Source organism: Parasteatoda tepidariorum, chromosome X1 (assembly GCF_043381705.1).
Source record: "Parasteatoda tepidariorum isolate YZ-2023 chromosome X1, CAS_Ptep_4.0, whole genome shotgun sequence".
Lineage (NCBI taxonomy): Eukaryota > Metazoa > Arthropoda > Arachnida > Araneae > Theridiidae > Parasteatoda > Parasteatoda tepidariorum.
Window position 1 is genome coordinate 28,154,276 of NC_092214.1, and position 12,987 is coordinate 28,167,262.

Consider the following 12,987-nt stretch of genomic DNA (forward strand, 5'->3'; position numbering starts at 1 on the left):
TATATAAAATTCCAAGAAATCATCGCAAAGGAATATCATGTAAAATTATAAAGAATTAAAAAATTGAAAGTTTCAGAGAAAATGTAGAAAAATATGCCAATAACATTCAGTCATTTTAGAGGAACAAAGTTAAGTTACCGAAGTAAATAACTTATCGGACCTGAAATCATCGAGAATATTATTTTCGATCGGAATCCAAACCACTAAAGCAGAAAAGGTGCATTTTGATCGTACTACCAGATTTTAATATGGGGGTACGAGCCTTAAGCGAAGGCATTTTAGGTGAAGACTTTACTCTCCTCATGAACTGGAGAGTTACTTATTTAAGAAATAAATTACGATTCATAGAAATATTTGAAAGAAAGTCCCTTTAAATAAATGCGCAGGCAAAATCAGGAAATTTTCTTTAATATATTATTGAGAATCTCGTTAATTTACTTTTGAGGAAGAAATTACTTTTTTTACTTCAACTTGCTTCACAATGAGAACTTTTTTCCTCATGGTTATAAGTAATATCATCACACCTCAAGTAATTTCCATGACGGAAAATGTCGTCACGCCGATTACAGTAGTAGTTCGTATATAACGAAGTAATTCGTCATAGCCAGTTAACTGGAAACAGAGATTTTTGTTTCTCTCTCTGTATTTTTACAGAAATGTTTTACAGAGTTGGTTTGAATAGACTGGCTTTTAAAATCAACCAATAAAATTCCTTTAGTAAATAATTAGGTTAGTATTTGAGTTAACCATAACAATAAACAAGTATTACGTGTTTCTTTATTGTGAACTAATAGAAGAATTTATCAATTCAACCTCTTAAGTACCCATTTAAAAATCTAGCAACATATTTATTGGCAGTTCAAAGATGATAAATTTATAAACTCAATCTTTAACTTACTTTCAATAACTTACTCTTTAATTTACAAAAAAATCTCGAAAGAAATTCAAGAAATTTGGTACGCAAGTAAGAAGCAGTATTTTAATTTAATTTAATATATTATGTTAGGGTATAATTTAATATATTAGGTTAGGCTATAATTTAACATACTAGGTTTCATTTAATATATTGGATTGATTAAACTAATTTTTTCTTAGTAATTTTTAGTATTAACTATTTGTTGACACATGAAAGCTCATTTTTTTAAAGAACATATGTATTAAATTTTGTGCCAAAAACTTTAGATTCAATACCACTAAACAAATTATTTAAATTATTTAAGAAGATGTCCAATATGAACACACAAAAACGTTATTTTTTAATTACAAATAATTACTATTTGTACACAATTTTTGAAATATTTTAATGTATAATTCTCAGGGTTGGATCCATTGAAAAATTTCATCTGGTGGCTTTGATTAGACACTCGAGGTTGTTCTGTATTAATTTAAATATTTTGGAAATAACAGAACGCACGAAATGTTGGCAAATAGAAAGAAGAAGAAAAAATTAACTTACGTAAAGAATTTTTAAAAATTAATTTGCTTTCAAATTTTTATTTATTTCTAAACTTCATATTCTGTGAAAAAAAAAATTGTTTTTTCTTAATCATAAAGACTTCTTAATTTATATTGATATTTGTTATTCCCCTATCGTATAAATACATTTTATCTTTTAACAATTATTTCTGTTATCTTTTAACAGTTATTTTAATAAGTAATTGAAAATGCGCACATTAAAAAGAAAACCATATGATCTAATTCTCTGAAAATAAAATGATTATATAAACTGATATATATTTAAAAGATATTATTACATAATAAATCTCGTTTAATTTTTAAATGCACGGTAAATCCTAACTAAAAATCAAATTGGTAACACAATGTTTCAAATTAAACAAAATTTCGTCAAAAAGTGTATATATTTTAATAAAAAACTTTTTAATTATTCTATTTCCAAGTGTAAACTTTTTTTTAAGTTTTGTATTTTTATAAAATCCTTCTTCTTCTTAAATTTAATTTTATGTTATGTACATACAATATAAATTCTAATTAATAATTAATTCAATGAAGCTGTATTTTTTAAAATTGATTCTAAATTTCTTTCAGTAATGATTAGTAATGAAAATTCAGTAATGAAAATGATTAGAATTTCTTTCAGTAATTAGTAAATTTTAATTCAGTTTTTTATTTTAAATTATGAAAATTAATCATAGAACGGTCTCCTATATCCTTTAGTTTTCCTCTATTTAAGTAAGAAATAGGGCACCTGTGAATTAGTGTTCAAATCAACTGAGAGATGGTGCCACAAGTCACGCTTTTAAATGTTTTCAAAACATAAGAAGTTCATTATAAATAAAATTGATCAAAAATCAGAAAAACCTCACTTGAAAAAAAATTATTATTTAAAATCTACTATCTTTGAACTGAGTTTTAATAATTACTCTAGATATCTAATCTAAATATCTAACGAAATGTAATAATTGGTTCTAAGGAATAAAAATATTTTTTGACGTAAGTTGAAAAGTAAATTTTTCAATGTATTAAATTCCAGGGTACCAATAATTGTCTAATAATATATTCATATTTCAGTTTTATATTGAGGCATTTTAAAAAATGTAACCAAAAAACGTGAAATTGATTGTTTAAATCTACCATTCAGTTATCGGGGGTGTAGCTCAGTGGTAGAGCGTTCGCTTTGCATGTGAAAGGCCCGGGGTTCGATCCCCCGCACCTCCACTTTTGAACCTATTTTGTTAAACAGCATAAAGAGTTATATTTTCCATTCAAATAAACCTGCTTTAAAAAAAAAAACTATTTTACTACATATATTACGGACGAAATGCCATTTTATTTAATTACAAAGTATCGTAAGACTATATAAAAATTATTGTTATTTTTTCCTTCGTTTGAAAGATATCAATTATTTCAATACTAAAAAATAAAATAAACTTTGATTTATATTTAAAGAAGACGGTGAGGAGAATTTTTATAGGTAATACTTTTATATTTAATTCGATTTCTATCAGAATCAATTAAACTGTGAAAAAAAAAATGCAATGCCAAAAAACTAAAACCTCGGTCATAATTTTTTTATGATAAATTTTATTAAAATTTAATTTTAAGAACTAGTTCGATGTATTTAAGCAATAAATAAAAATTATTCAAGCTGAATGAAAAACAAAATTCGCCTATTTAAGATTAACTTTTTATTTAAGAAACAATTAGGAGTAAAAAAGAATTTTGATTGCAAATTAAAGTCTACCCATGGTGGTAAATTTTTAGTTGCATAAATGTCATCGAAATCCTTGATATTACCTAAGAAAAAGTATTGTCACTTACACTGCAAATTAATATTGGCTTTAAAGTGACTCTTGTGTTCGTATGAAAATACATTGAAAAAGAAAATGCATCTCAATATTAATTTTACAATACCCCAACTCCTAATAAGTAATTAGAATATACCCCGATAAAGTATGTAATTAATTTTTTAAATAATAAGAAAAATTCACCTAATTGAAATTTAGTAATTTTCTTTTGTATAGTAGCTCTTTTAATCTAACTATTTGTATTGAAGGAAATTCGCCAATTTTGCCCAAATCAGTATAAATTGCATTAGTAGCACTCTAGTAGTCGCTCTAGTATTAGGCACTCTAGTAGTCGCAACACATTCTGTTTGAGAGTGTATAATGCTGCTTTTAGAAATTAGAGAGAACTTTATTCATGCCGAAGATAATCTTTTCTAAGATATTTTGAATAATTTCAAGAAAATCTTAGAAAGTTATTCTAATTTCAGAAATTTTAGAAGGTTAAAAAAACATTAATCTTTATGGATAACAATAGAAAAGGGCCACTCAAACCTGTAGTCTAATCGTTGGGCTTATTTCATCAATCCGCACAAAATGCAATACGATATACTTATCTTTCTTACTTACATAAGTTTCGACTTAAGCTTATAAGACATACTTTTTACATGTTTCAAACTGGGTGAAATAAATATATAAATTTTTCAAACGTGTTTTCTTTTAATAAAATGATCTATTGCGTTATTTTATTAAATTTATTACCTTTCCATAAATATCATAAATTTTAGATTTAAGTTAATTTAGTAACTACTTAGACTTATAAATTAATTTAGTAACTTATAAGACAAACTTTTTACATGTACATGTACTGAGTAAAATGAATGTATAAATTTTTTTAAGCGTGTTTTCTTTTGATAAGATGATCTATTGCGTTTATTAAATTTATTACAATTCCATAATTATCATAAATTTTAAATTTAAGTTAATTTATTAACTACTTAGACTTATAAGTTAGTTTAGTAACTTATAAGACAAACTTTTTACATGCACGTGCTTCCAAACTGAGTGAAATAAATACATAAATTTTTTCAAACGTGTTTTCTCTTAATAAAATGATATATTGCATTATTTTATTAAATTTATTACATTTCCATAATTATCATAAATTTTAGATTGTAATTTTTTTGTAGGATTTTGTGATCGGGTTATCGGTACTGGCTCGTGGATCTTTGCAAGAAAAACTGCGTTGGGTTTTCAGTCTGTACGATATTAATGGTGATGGTTACATCACTAAAGATGAGATGAGTAGAATTATTGCTTCAATTTATGATATGATGGGAAAATCCATTGATCCACCAATGGAAGAATTCACAACTAGAGACCATGTGGAACGAGTTTTTCAGGTATTTCATAATTATTTTTCTGTATTTTATAATAACTACTCTTAATATGCTTATTTAAAATTCTTTAAAAGTTGGAGAAGAGAAATTAATCTCAAGTACCCAGAGTCCTAAAGGCCCATTCATAAACAACTGAAAAACCACTACTTTGATAGCGAAATACCAGCAAAGCACCAAGCCATGTGACACAAGGTCTCGAGTCACGCACTATTATAAGCAATACAAATTGGTCGAAGACCATAAGGCCTTCCTATTCTGCCACACTAGATAAATTTTGAAGATATTTAGTTGAGATGATAGGGATTATTTTTGTATTTTTCATATGTGCATAACATACTTTTTAGCAATTTTGTGGAATTGCCTATATAATTCGCTCTAAATGATCTTAAATTTTAAAAATTTAGATAAATTATTTTTAAAATAATGAAAATAACAATGCATTAGTTAAATTTTAAAAAAAAGGAAATTAAAAATTTTATTTTGAAGTTCCCGTTTTTATTTAAAATTTATTCGCAATGTAAATTTTTGTTTAAAATTGTTTTAATGTAATTAAATTTATCTCCGCAGCAATATATATTAATGCTATTTTTCTTTTAGAAACTGGATCTGAACAATGATGGAGTCGTTACAATGGAGGAATTTATGAATTCTTGTACTCAGGTAAAAATGCATTTTTTTTATTCTTTCTAAAACCGCGATTATTTTATTCCTTTTCAGCTTATGCATACACAAACAAAATTAGAACTAGACTAGAAGCCAATCAATACCTGAAAATCAAATACCTGGACATACAATCTTATTTTTTTAATTCATCAACCAATCAAAAACCTTCTTTCAAATTTAAAATTTCAAACCTCATACAAGTTTAAAATTAAAAAAATTATCAACCTTTACTGGGTTAGTATGTATTCATAGCTGATAATAATTGAATAGGACCAGAGTTAAATGGAAGGAGCCCCATGGAACAAAATCCTCGATTATATACCCTTGAAAAAGGAACATAATCAAAGGAGAGAAAGAAAAAAATTTTAACTTTTGAAGAAGTTTCATTAAAAGTAAAATAAGTACTTATCAAATGTAAATCTCTATATAAATCTATATTTTAAGTCAATTTTATACTTAAATATAAGCGGAAATTATTCCATGGTAAAAAAAAATAATTCAAGCAAAATATTTTAGTCTTTTTTATTAAATTTAAAGGATATTTAAATTTGTTTGAAAATCATATTTTATTGCTCATAATTCCATAATATTTTGAGTATCACCTTTCACCTTTTTGCGCATTACTTTAGAATCCAATCTTAAAAATTACATTTCAGAGTAAAAAAAAAAATGCAATTTATTTTTAATTTGAAAATATTGTGTATTTTTAAATTATTGTGTGAAATTTGTTTTCTTGTGCTTAATTTATTATTGTGTTTAAATTATTGTGTTTAATTTGAAATTATTGTGTGTTTGAAATTATTTGAAATTATTGTGTGTTTGAAATTATTTGAAATTATTGTCGTTGATCGGATGTCAATTTTGGCTGGATGCATGGGACCGTAACTTCTTATACCTTGTGCTCGCGACTGATTTGAGGTTCCGCCAAAGAATCTCGATCATTTAGGGTTCCGTAATCGAAAAAAATAAGAAACCACAACCAGCTTTCAAGAAGAAAGAAGGCATGCGCACGAGTTACCATAAACGAGAAATCCGAGCCTTTACTGAAGTCATTGGGATATCTTTTGTATTTTCCTCCCATTGCGCAGTAGCCCGAAAGTAGTAACATCATTTTTAACCCCCACTGCACTTCATTAAATCGGACAATTAAATTGATCTGTGCAGAGGCCTTCTCTCTTTTGTTGCCTAGACGCAGTTGTAGCAACTCGATTAATCTTCTTCATTTGCATGCCGTGTCTCTTCACAAATGACAGTACTTGTTTATAATGTTGTAAGAACAGTCATTCTTTCTAATTTATTTATCTATGCTTATTTCATTAAGTCGTCTCTGTATTACTCTATTGGTAATCCTAGTTTTCTAACAAAATCACCCTACGTTATTGATTAAAAAAATTAATTTGAAGCGTTTTGTTTTTAAACAAATTGAACAATAACGGAATATAAAAATTGCCAAGAAGATTGTATTTCATTGTCGGGATAGATATTTCTAAGACATCACTTTTTTGTTTGTTTATTTGACAGGATGAACACATCAAGAAATCGATGACAGTCTTCAATACTGTGTTGTGACAAATTGCAGGGGGCAGCGAGTGTCTAAAAGATAAGGATCCAGTCGATGCCCTAGATGAAGATTCAGATATGTTCTGGTAATTGAGCTGCCCCCAGTATATTTTTGAAAATTTCACCATCTGATACACTTCAGAGGCATCTCTGCCGTATAAACTATCTGAAACACTGAAGAATTGAAGTGTGCCTTAGATTTGTTAATAACTTTTCTTTGCTTATATTGCTACGTGAAATACTTCACAATGGTGGCTCATTCCCTTGCTCTTTGAGCTATGGATCGTGGGTGCGGTTGTTCATATGTCTGTGATACAATAGTACATTTTAGGAGTACATGACAGTGAACTAGATTATGTCAACAATAGTTTTGACTTTTGAAACCAATTTCCAAGTAGTTAGCCGAAATGATATAATATTTTCTTAAAAATGTATTTTATTCGCTTCCGGTAATTTCTCCGACTTGCATCTTAAAGAATCGAAAAAACTAATACTAAATATAGATGAAAAAAATATGCTTAATAATTCGAACAATTAGTATTTAAAACGCCTGTTGTCCATTATCTGTTATTTTTCTATTAAATCTGTTTGAATTTAATATGTTTCTTAGTTTGGAGTAGTAAATGCATCGCGTACCGTAACTGCCACCCTTATCATACATTTTTCAGATTCCTGCTAAGAATGAAATTTTAAAAAAAATTGCAACACTATGGGTAGCAAATTAATATTTAAGCAAGTTCGAAACATGTTGAATCATTTGTAGAAGAAAGAGGGGTGAAAAACATCAAAACATGTTTGATTGCCGTATGAGACTCTGAGGTGTTTTTAATAACTACTTTTTAACTCCTCTTTATTTTGTCCGGCAACCAAACATTATTTGATTTTCATAAGTCCTGATCTCCTCAGTAGTGATTCATTAGTTTTCGAAGAAGTTTTGGCTATTTTTTCTTGCTTATATATTAATTTGTGACCTCTGACGTGCATTCTGGGCAAGATATCTAAAATATTAAAGGTGGTCATTATGGAACACCCTGTATATATTGTTCATTATTTTTTATTGAATAAATGTATATCTTTTGTTATGTATACACATTTTTTTATGTACGAGTCAAGGAAGAGTTTAATATTTTTCATCATTTTATTTAGTTTGCGAATATTAGTTATGGTGAAAAATATATATTTTTCAATTGAATATATACTTATGGGGGGAATTTTTTTAAAGTTAACTTTTTTGATCTTATTGCATAACTAATACTAAATAAAATATTACAAAAGCTAATGTTGATCCTTGACAAATTTTCATTCAATCATTTATTATTATTTATTACATTGTTGTTTTTCTCATTATATTAGTATAGGCAATTCTTATACTTCATACGAATTTTAACTTTAACTGAATTAGGATATTAGAAATTTTAAAAAATATTATATTCCCATGAAAAATTTACGAACGTTTCACTGAAAATGAAGTTCTTGGTGCGCAGCTTGTGAAAGATCAAAGAAATGCTTTGAGCATATTTTATCAAAACAGACATAACATAAATAAATCAACAACATCAACAAACATCAATACACGAACATAAATGCACTTTTGCCTACAATTGCAAAGCATTTGTCAACTAGCTGTACAGAATATCTTTGCTTTCGAGTCAATAACTTGAAAGAAAAATGTTTTAACTGCTAATCAAAAATCAGAAGAAAAAAAATCAAAAAAAAATGTCGGATCAGTCGTCAAAGTTCAAATATTTAATAATACATTCCAAAAATAAGATTATTGCTTTACCAGTGAAGGCTAATATGCAATATTTGATTAAGCCAACATTGAATAAGATGATTAACAATTTCACTTACGCTATTTTAAGTCCTTGTCTACTTCATTTTGTCTGTAAACCGTTGTCTATTTTATTTCTCCTGTTAATCATTTGACATATTGACTGTAAGCTATAATCGATAAACAAATTTATAATCAAACATTTATTTGACATGGGGCATCCTATAATTTATAGAAACATCCTGTTTTACAAAAGCACGTACGAAAATAATTTTCGCTATTATTCGCTATGTTTTTTGTTATGTAATTATTCGCTATGTTATTTATTTTAAATATGAGATTTATTAAGTACTGAGAATGAGAAACAAATTTGAACAGTGTGTGGTGATGAAGTGAACCTTAAAAAATTTTAAACTTAAAAACAATACATAAAGAAATTTCACTAATCAAGATTCAATTTCATAGTTAAAACACTAATAAAATTACACTTGTCAATAAAAACGATTTTTTTTTCTTAAAGATAATGTTATAGTATTAGTTTTTATTTTGTTTAGCTGAGTTCAGATATAAGTAAAATTTAAACATGCATCACTTTTTCAAGTTTTGATGCAATTGATTTAATTTAAACAAAATTTAAAAAGACTGTTTCTGAATCACTACCTTAAATGTAATTTTAAAAAAAAGATGTCGCAACTACGAGAGACACTTCTTTACTCAATTTAAGTAAGGAAACAAAAATAAAATCGGTAAATAAACTCACATAAATCAACGTAGAGGCCAATTGAAACAAATGTGGAATTTAAATCATTAAAAAACGGTTTATTGACTAAATCTGAATGGTGTTCAACTTTTGTTAGGAATCACCTTTCAGCTTCAACCCATAAATTAACTAATTTGTTATATTTCATTTTCCACCTTGTTTTTATAGATCCTTTTAATGCCTCGTCCTAATTTTATAATGTTTTCTCCTCATTCGAGTGCTAATGTGGGACTTCTGTTACTTCTTAATGTTGAAACTTAAAATTTGTAAATTAAAATAATAAGAAGTTTCCAAAAATTCAATTTTCAAGAACCTGTTTTTAAATTGTTAGTTACTTTAAAAATCAATATTTCTAAGTTGTTAAATTTATAAAAAAAATCTACCAGTTTATTTCTAACACTAAAAAATACTTACATAAAACTATCATTAAAATATCTGAGCTTTTAATATTTTCTGGTATTCTATACTTTGAATCTGTTCGGTGCTTTGACTTGATTCTATTATCCATTTTCATTTTTCAAGCTCGAGTTCTAAAACGAAAAAGTATGTTGTTTTTTTTTCGTGTTCTGTAACTTTTAAAGTTTGAATTTTCCATGTTGAGTATCCACTTGTATTAAAACTAAGCAAAATAAACTTAACTTATGTAGTGTGGCCTGCAAAGGAGTATCCGATTTCAAAATTAAATACATCCGAAATGTCTAAAATTAAATGATAAAATAAGTGGTGTATTGATTTTTAAAGCTATAAGACTTTATTTTTTTACAAAACTTTCAAATTTAGTTACAAAAATAGCTTACAGGTGACGCTGTATGCGGGGTAAAGCTGAAAATATCAATAAAAGTTCTCAACTAATTGCGTTGTTGGCTGTTAGGAGCTATAAAAATGGAAATAAATTGAGTCTTGTGCGCTATTGTAGCATTACAGAGTCTATCTTTAAAGATTTTTACAGCATATAGTGTAAATTTTTGTTTATGTTTACAGTTCTAGACACCATTATCAGCTGGCAAACTAATTTCGAACATTGTGTATAAAAAACCTAACACTTTCCCAATCAATAAACTGCTTATTTCTTCATTTTGCCTACAATTGTTTCAGAAATAATGCTTTTTTAATTCTGATATTTTATCGCTGGATGTCCTAAATATGAATTTAATACTTTAAAGCTAAATAAAATGAATCAATAAGTCTTTGGCTGTTGACTTTACGTTGATAAGTGATATCTCTAAAAGTAGGTAGTTCGAATAATCACATAAAATCGAAAAAAAAGAGCAAGGGGCAAAATAAAGCCACTCATTTTGTTTTGTTGAACCATGTAAAAGTCTGTAGTGAACTTTATCTTTCATGTAAATCATCCTACATATTTCATTATTTATATGTTCCAACTGTTCTATTCTTGTGTAAATGTGTTCTTTCTTCGTCAATAAGAATTCCAATTTGTTAGTTATAGCTGTCTTGTTATGCTTACAGAAAGCATGTAAATTGAAACTGTTTCCAAAATGTTTTGTCTTTATTCAGTATTATTCTACTTTCAAATTAACAGATAATAAAGATTAATAATATATATACATATATTAATTTTGGATGTTAATTAAATGTTATAAAGAAAAATCAATTAAACTGAAACATTTTAGAGCATGAAATCGTTTCCTGAGGAAATGTTTAATTTTTTTAAATATTTGAAATTGTGAACAGTAAAATTCATTTCTTTTCAGAAACCAAGGTAACAGTTATGGTATCGATACAAGACATCGTATCGATACAATAGCATAAGTCTTTCCACCCATGCTTCGCTATATTCATAAACATTTGAATAAATTATTCTGAGCACTTTTTTAATAAAAAAAGTGCATGTGTGTGGAATAAGATACAGGATTCTAATTTAGATTGACGGTTTTTCTAACTTTATAACAAGAAAATGGTTAAGGTTAAAAGAAACAATTAAGTAAATCCATGTGAGGGGGGTATAATTTTTTTTATGCCAGAGTTCCTGTCTTTAGTTCTAAAATCTTTCGAAGGATGGCGCTGCAAGTAAAAACCTGTAAATTAAGGAAGGTCAATCGAAAATCACATCACAATATTTTAGAAATGTCCACCATCGGCCATAATCACTTGTTGCAATCAGAAGACGAAATTTACTTTTAACAAAACGAAAAAAAAAAAAAAATAGCACCATTTGTGGGAAAAATGTTTAATTAAAAACAAGGATTCTGCGAAGAAACTGTATACCCTGGTACAAGAACTCTCACCAAGAATTGTTAATTTACCCTTATCTGTTTTCCTGTTATAAATTTTTAAAAACCGTCTGTCATAGAACACCTACTAGCAAGCAGTTGATGAAGACGCAACTTGGTCAAAAGGCAGATGAAAGGTTTAGGAAAGTATAGTGTTAAGTCATACTTTTTCTCGAGGTGACATTCTTTACATCTATTCCTTATATTGGCCCAGGTAGGTACTTTGAAAGTTTCTGGAATCATCCGTAACTATCAGTACAATACAAAGCATCACTGGCTGCTGTCAGCGTGCGGGTGGGGGACCACTTGGATCAGTCTGCGTAGGGACCGAGGGTGTGCGGTATTGGTCCTCGTTAAACTGTGCTACCGTAAAGTGCTCGACTTCGCGCGCAGGTCGTCGGGCTACCGAAGCGGGGGTGCCATCCCCTCCGCAGAGGATCANTCTCTTATAAAAAAAACGTTTCCTTGAACAATATGAAAATTAGATTTTTATTGCCCCAAATATAATTGACGCTTACCATTGAGATAAATTTTAATTCACCTTCTTAACCCCTTAACGATCGGTTAATTTTCAAGAAAACGGTCATAAAAGTGCCTATTTTTTAATCCCTGAAAATTATATAAAAATATGTGTATGAACAATATATATATATTCTTTTTAATTTGTTTTTCGCTTGAAATTTTAAAGAATTAAATCTTTAGGAAAAGCTAACGTTCAGGGTTACTATGACTTAATGTTGGCTTTCCAGCAAGCAGGGAAAATTTAAAAAATATGTGTTTTAAACATCAGAAAAGAATTTTATTAAACTTCCGAATAATATAAATAAAGATTAGTAATTTTTTCCTGCGTGATAAATTTCAAAGCATGAGATACAGGAGGCCAACGTCGCAATCTGGACAGTAGTACCGAGTTTCCTTCCTATATCTCTTATTGTTTTCATCTCTTCCACAATTACCTTAAAAATATCCTGGTACTGCCATCTGGTGTGTAAAATGAGAAATAAAATGCTTTCCGGGCAAAAGAAATGAATTAGTTTCATTTTAATTGGCGCGTTACTACTGAGCACTCCAGCCCGTCAATATCACGGGAGCGAGAAATAGAGGGCGAAACCTCACCCCGTCATTTTCACGGGAACGAGAAGAAAGGGGTTAAACAAACTGTAAAGTACGAATGGAACTGTAAAGTAAGAAGTTCTTTTCAGCAAACGCAAATTGCACGAGTTAAAAATATTTATAAAATGTCTAAAAAACATTTTTATCTATAACCTATGTATTAGCTATATAAATGTTTCTAAGTATCCAAAGATTATATTTCCTTTTATTTTGAAAGTATGCCGTTTTTGCTTTGAATCTGGAATGT

The 12,987-nt window shown here is 28.1% G+C and overlaps 1 protein-coding gene and 1 non-coding gene across 11 annotated transcripts in view; both read left to right on the top strand.

Moving 5' to 3' along the window:
- The window catches only part of LOC107446668 (A-type potassium channel modulatory protein KCNIP1-like), a 196,523-nt gene extending 187,922 nt beyond the window's left edge, over window positions 1-8,601 (top strand). For all 10 annotated transcript variants that reach the window (XM_071187428.1, XM_071187430.1, XM_071187429.1 and 7 more), the window contains 3 exons: window positions 4,433-4,645; window positions 5,240-5,302; window positions 6,827-8,601. In XM_071187428.1, coding sequence (XP_071043529.1) covers window positions 4,433-4,645; window positions 5,240-5,302; window positions 6,827-6,874 — 324 coding nt within the window. In that variant the 3' untranslated portion in view covers window positions 6,875-8,601. The remainder of the gene's footprint in view (window positions 1-4,432; window positions 4,646-5,239; window positions 5,303-6,826) is intronic.
- TRNAA-UGC (transfer RNA alanine (anticodon UGC)) lies at window positions 2,605-2,676 on the top strand. Its single transcript has one exon. It is a non-coding gene; the product is annotated as a tRNA-Ala (tRNA).
- Window positions 8,602-12,987: the final 4,386 nt, after the last annotated feature.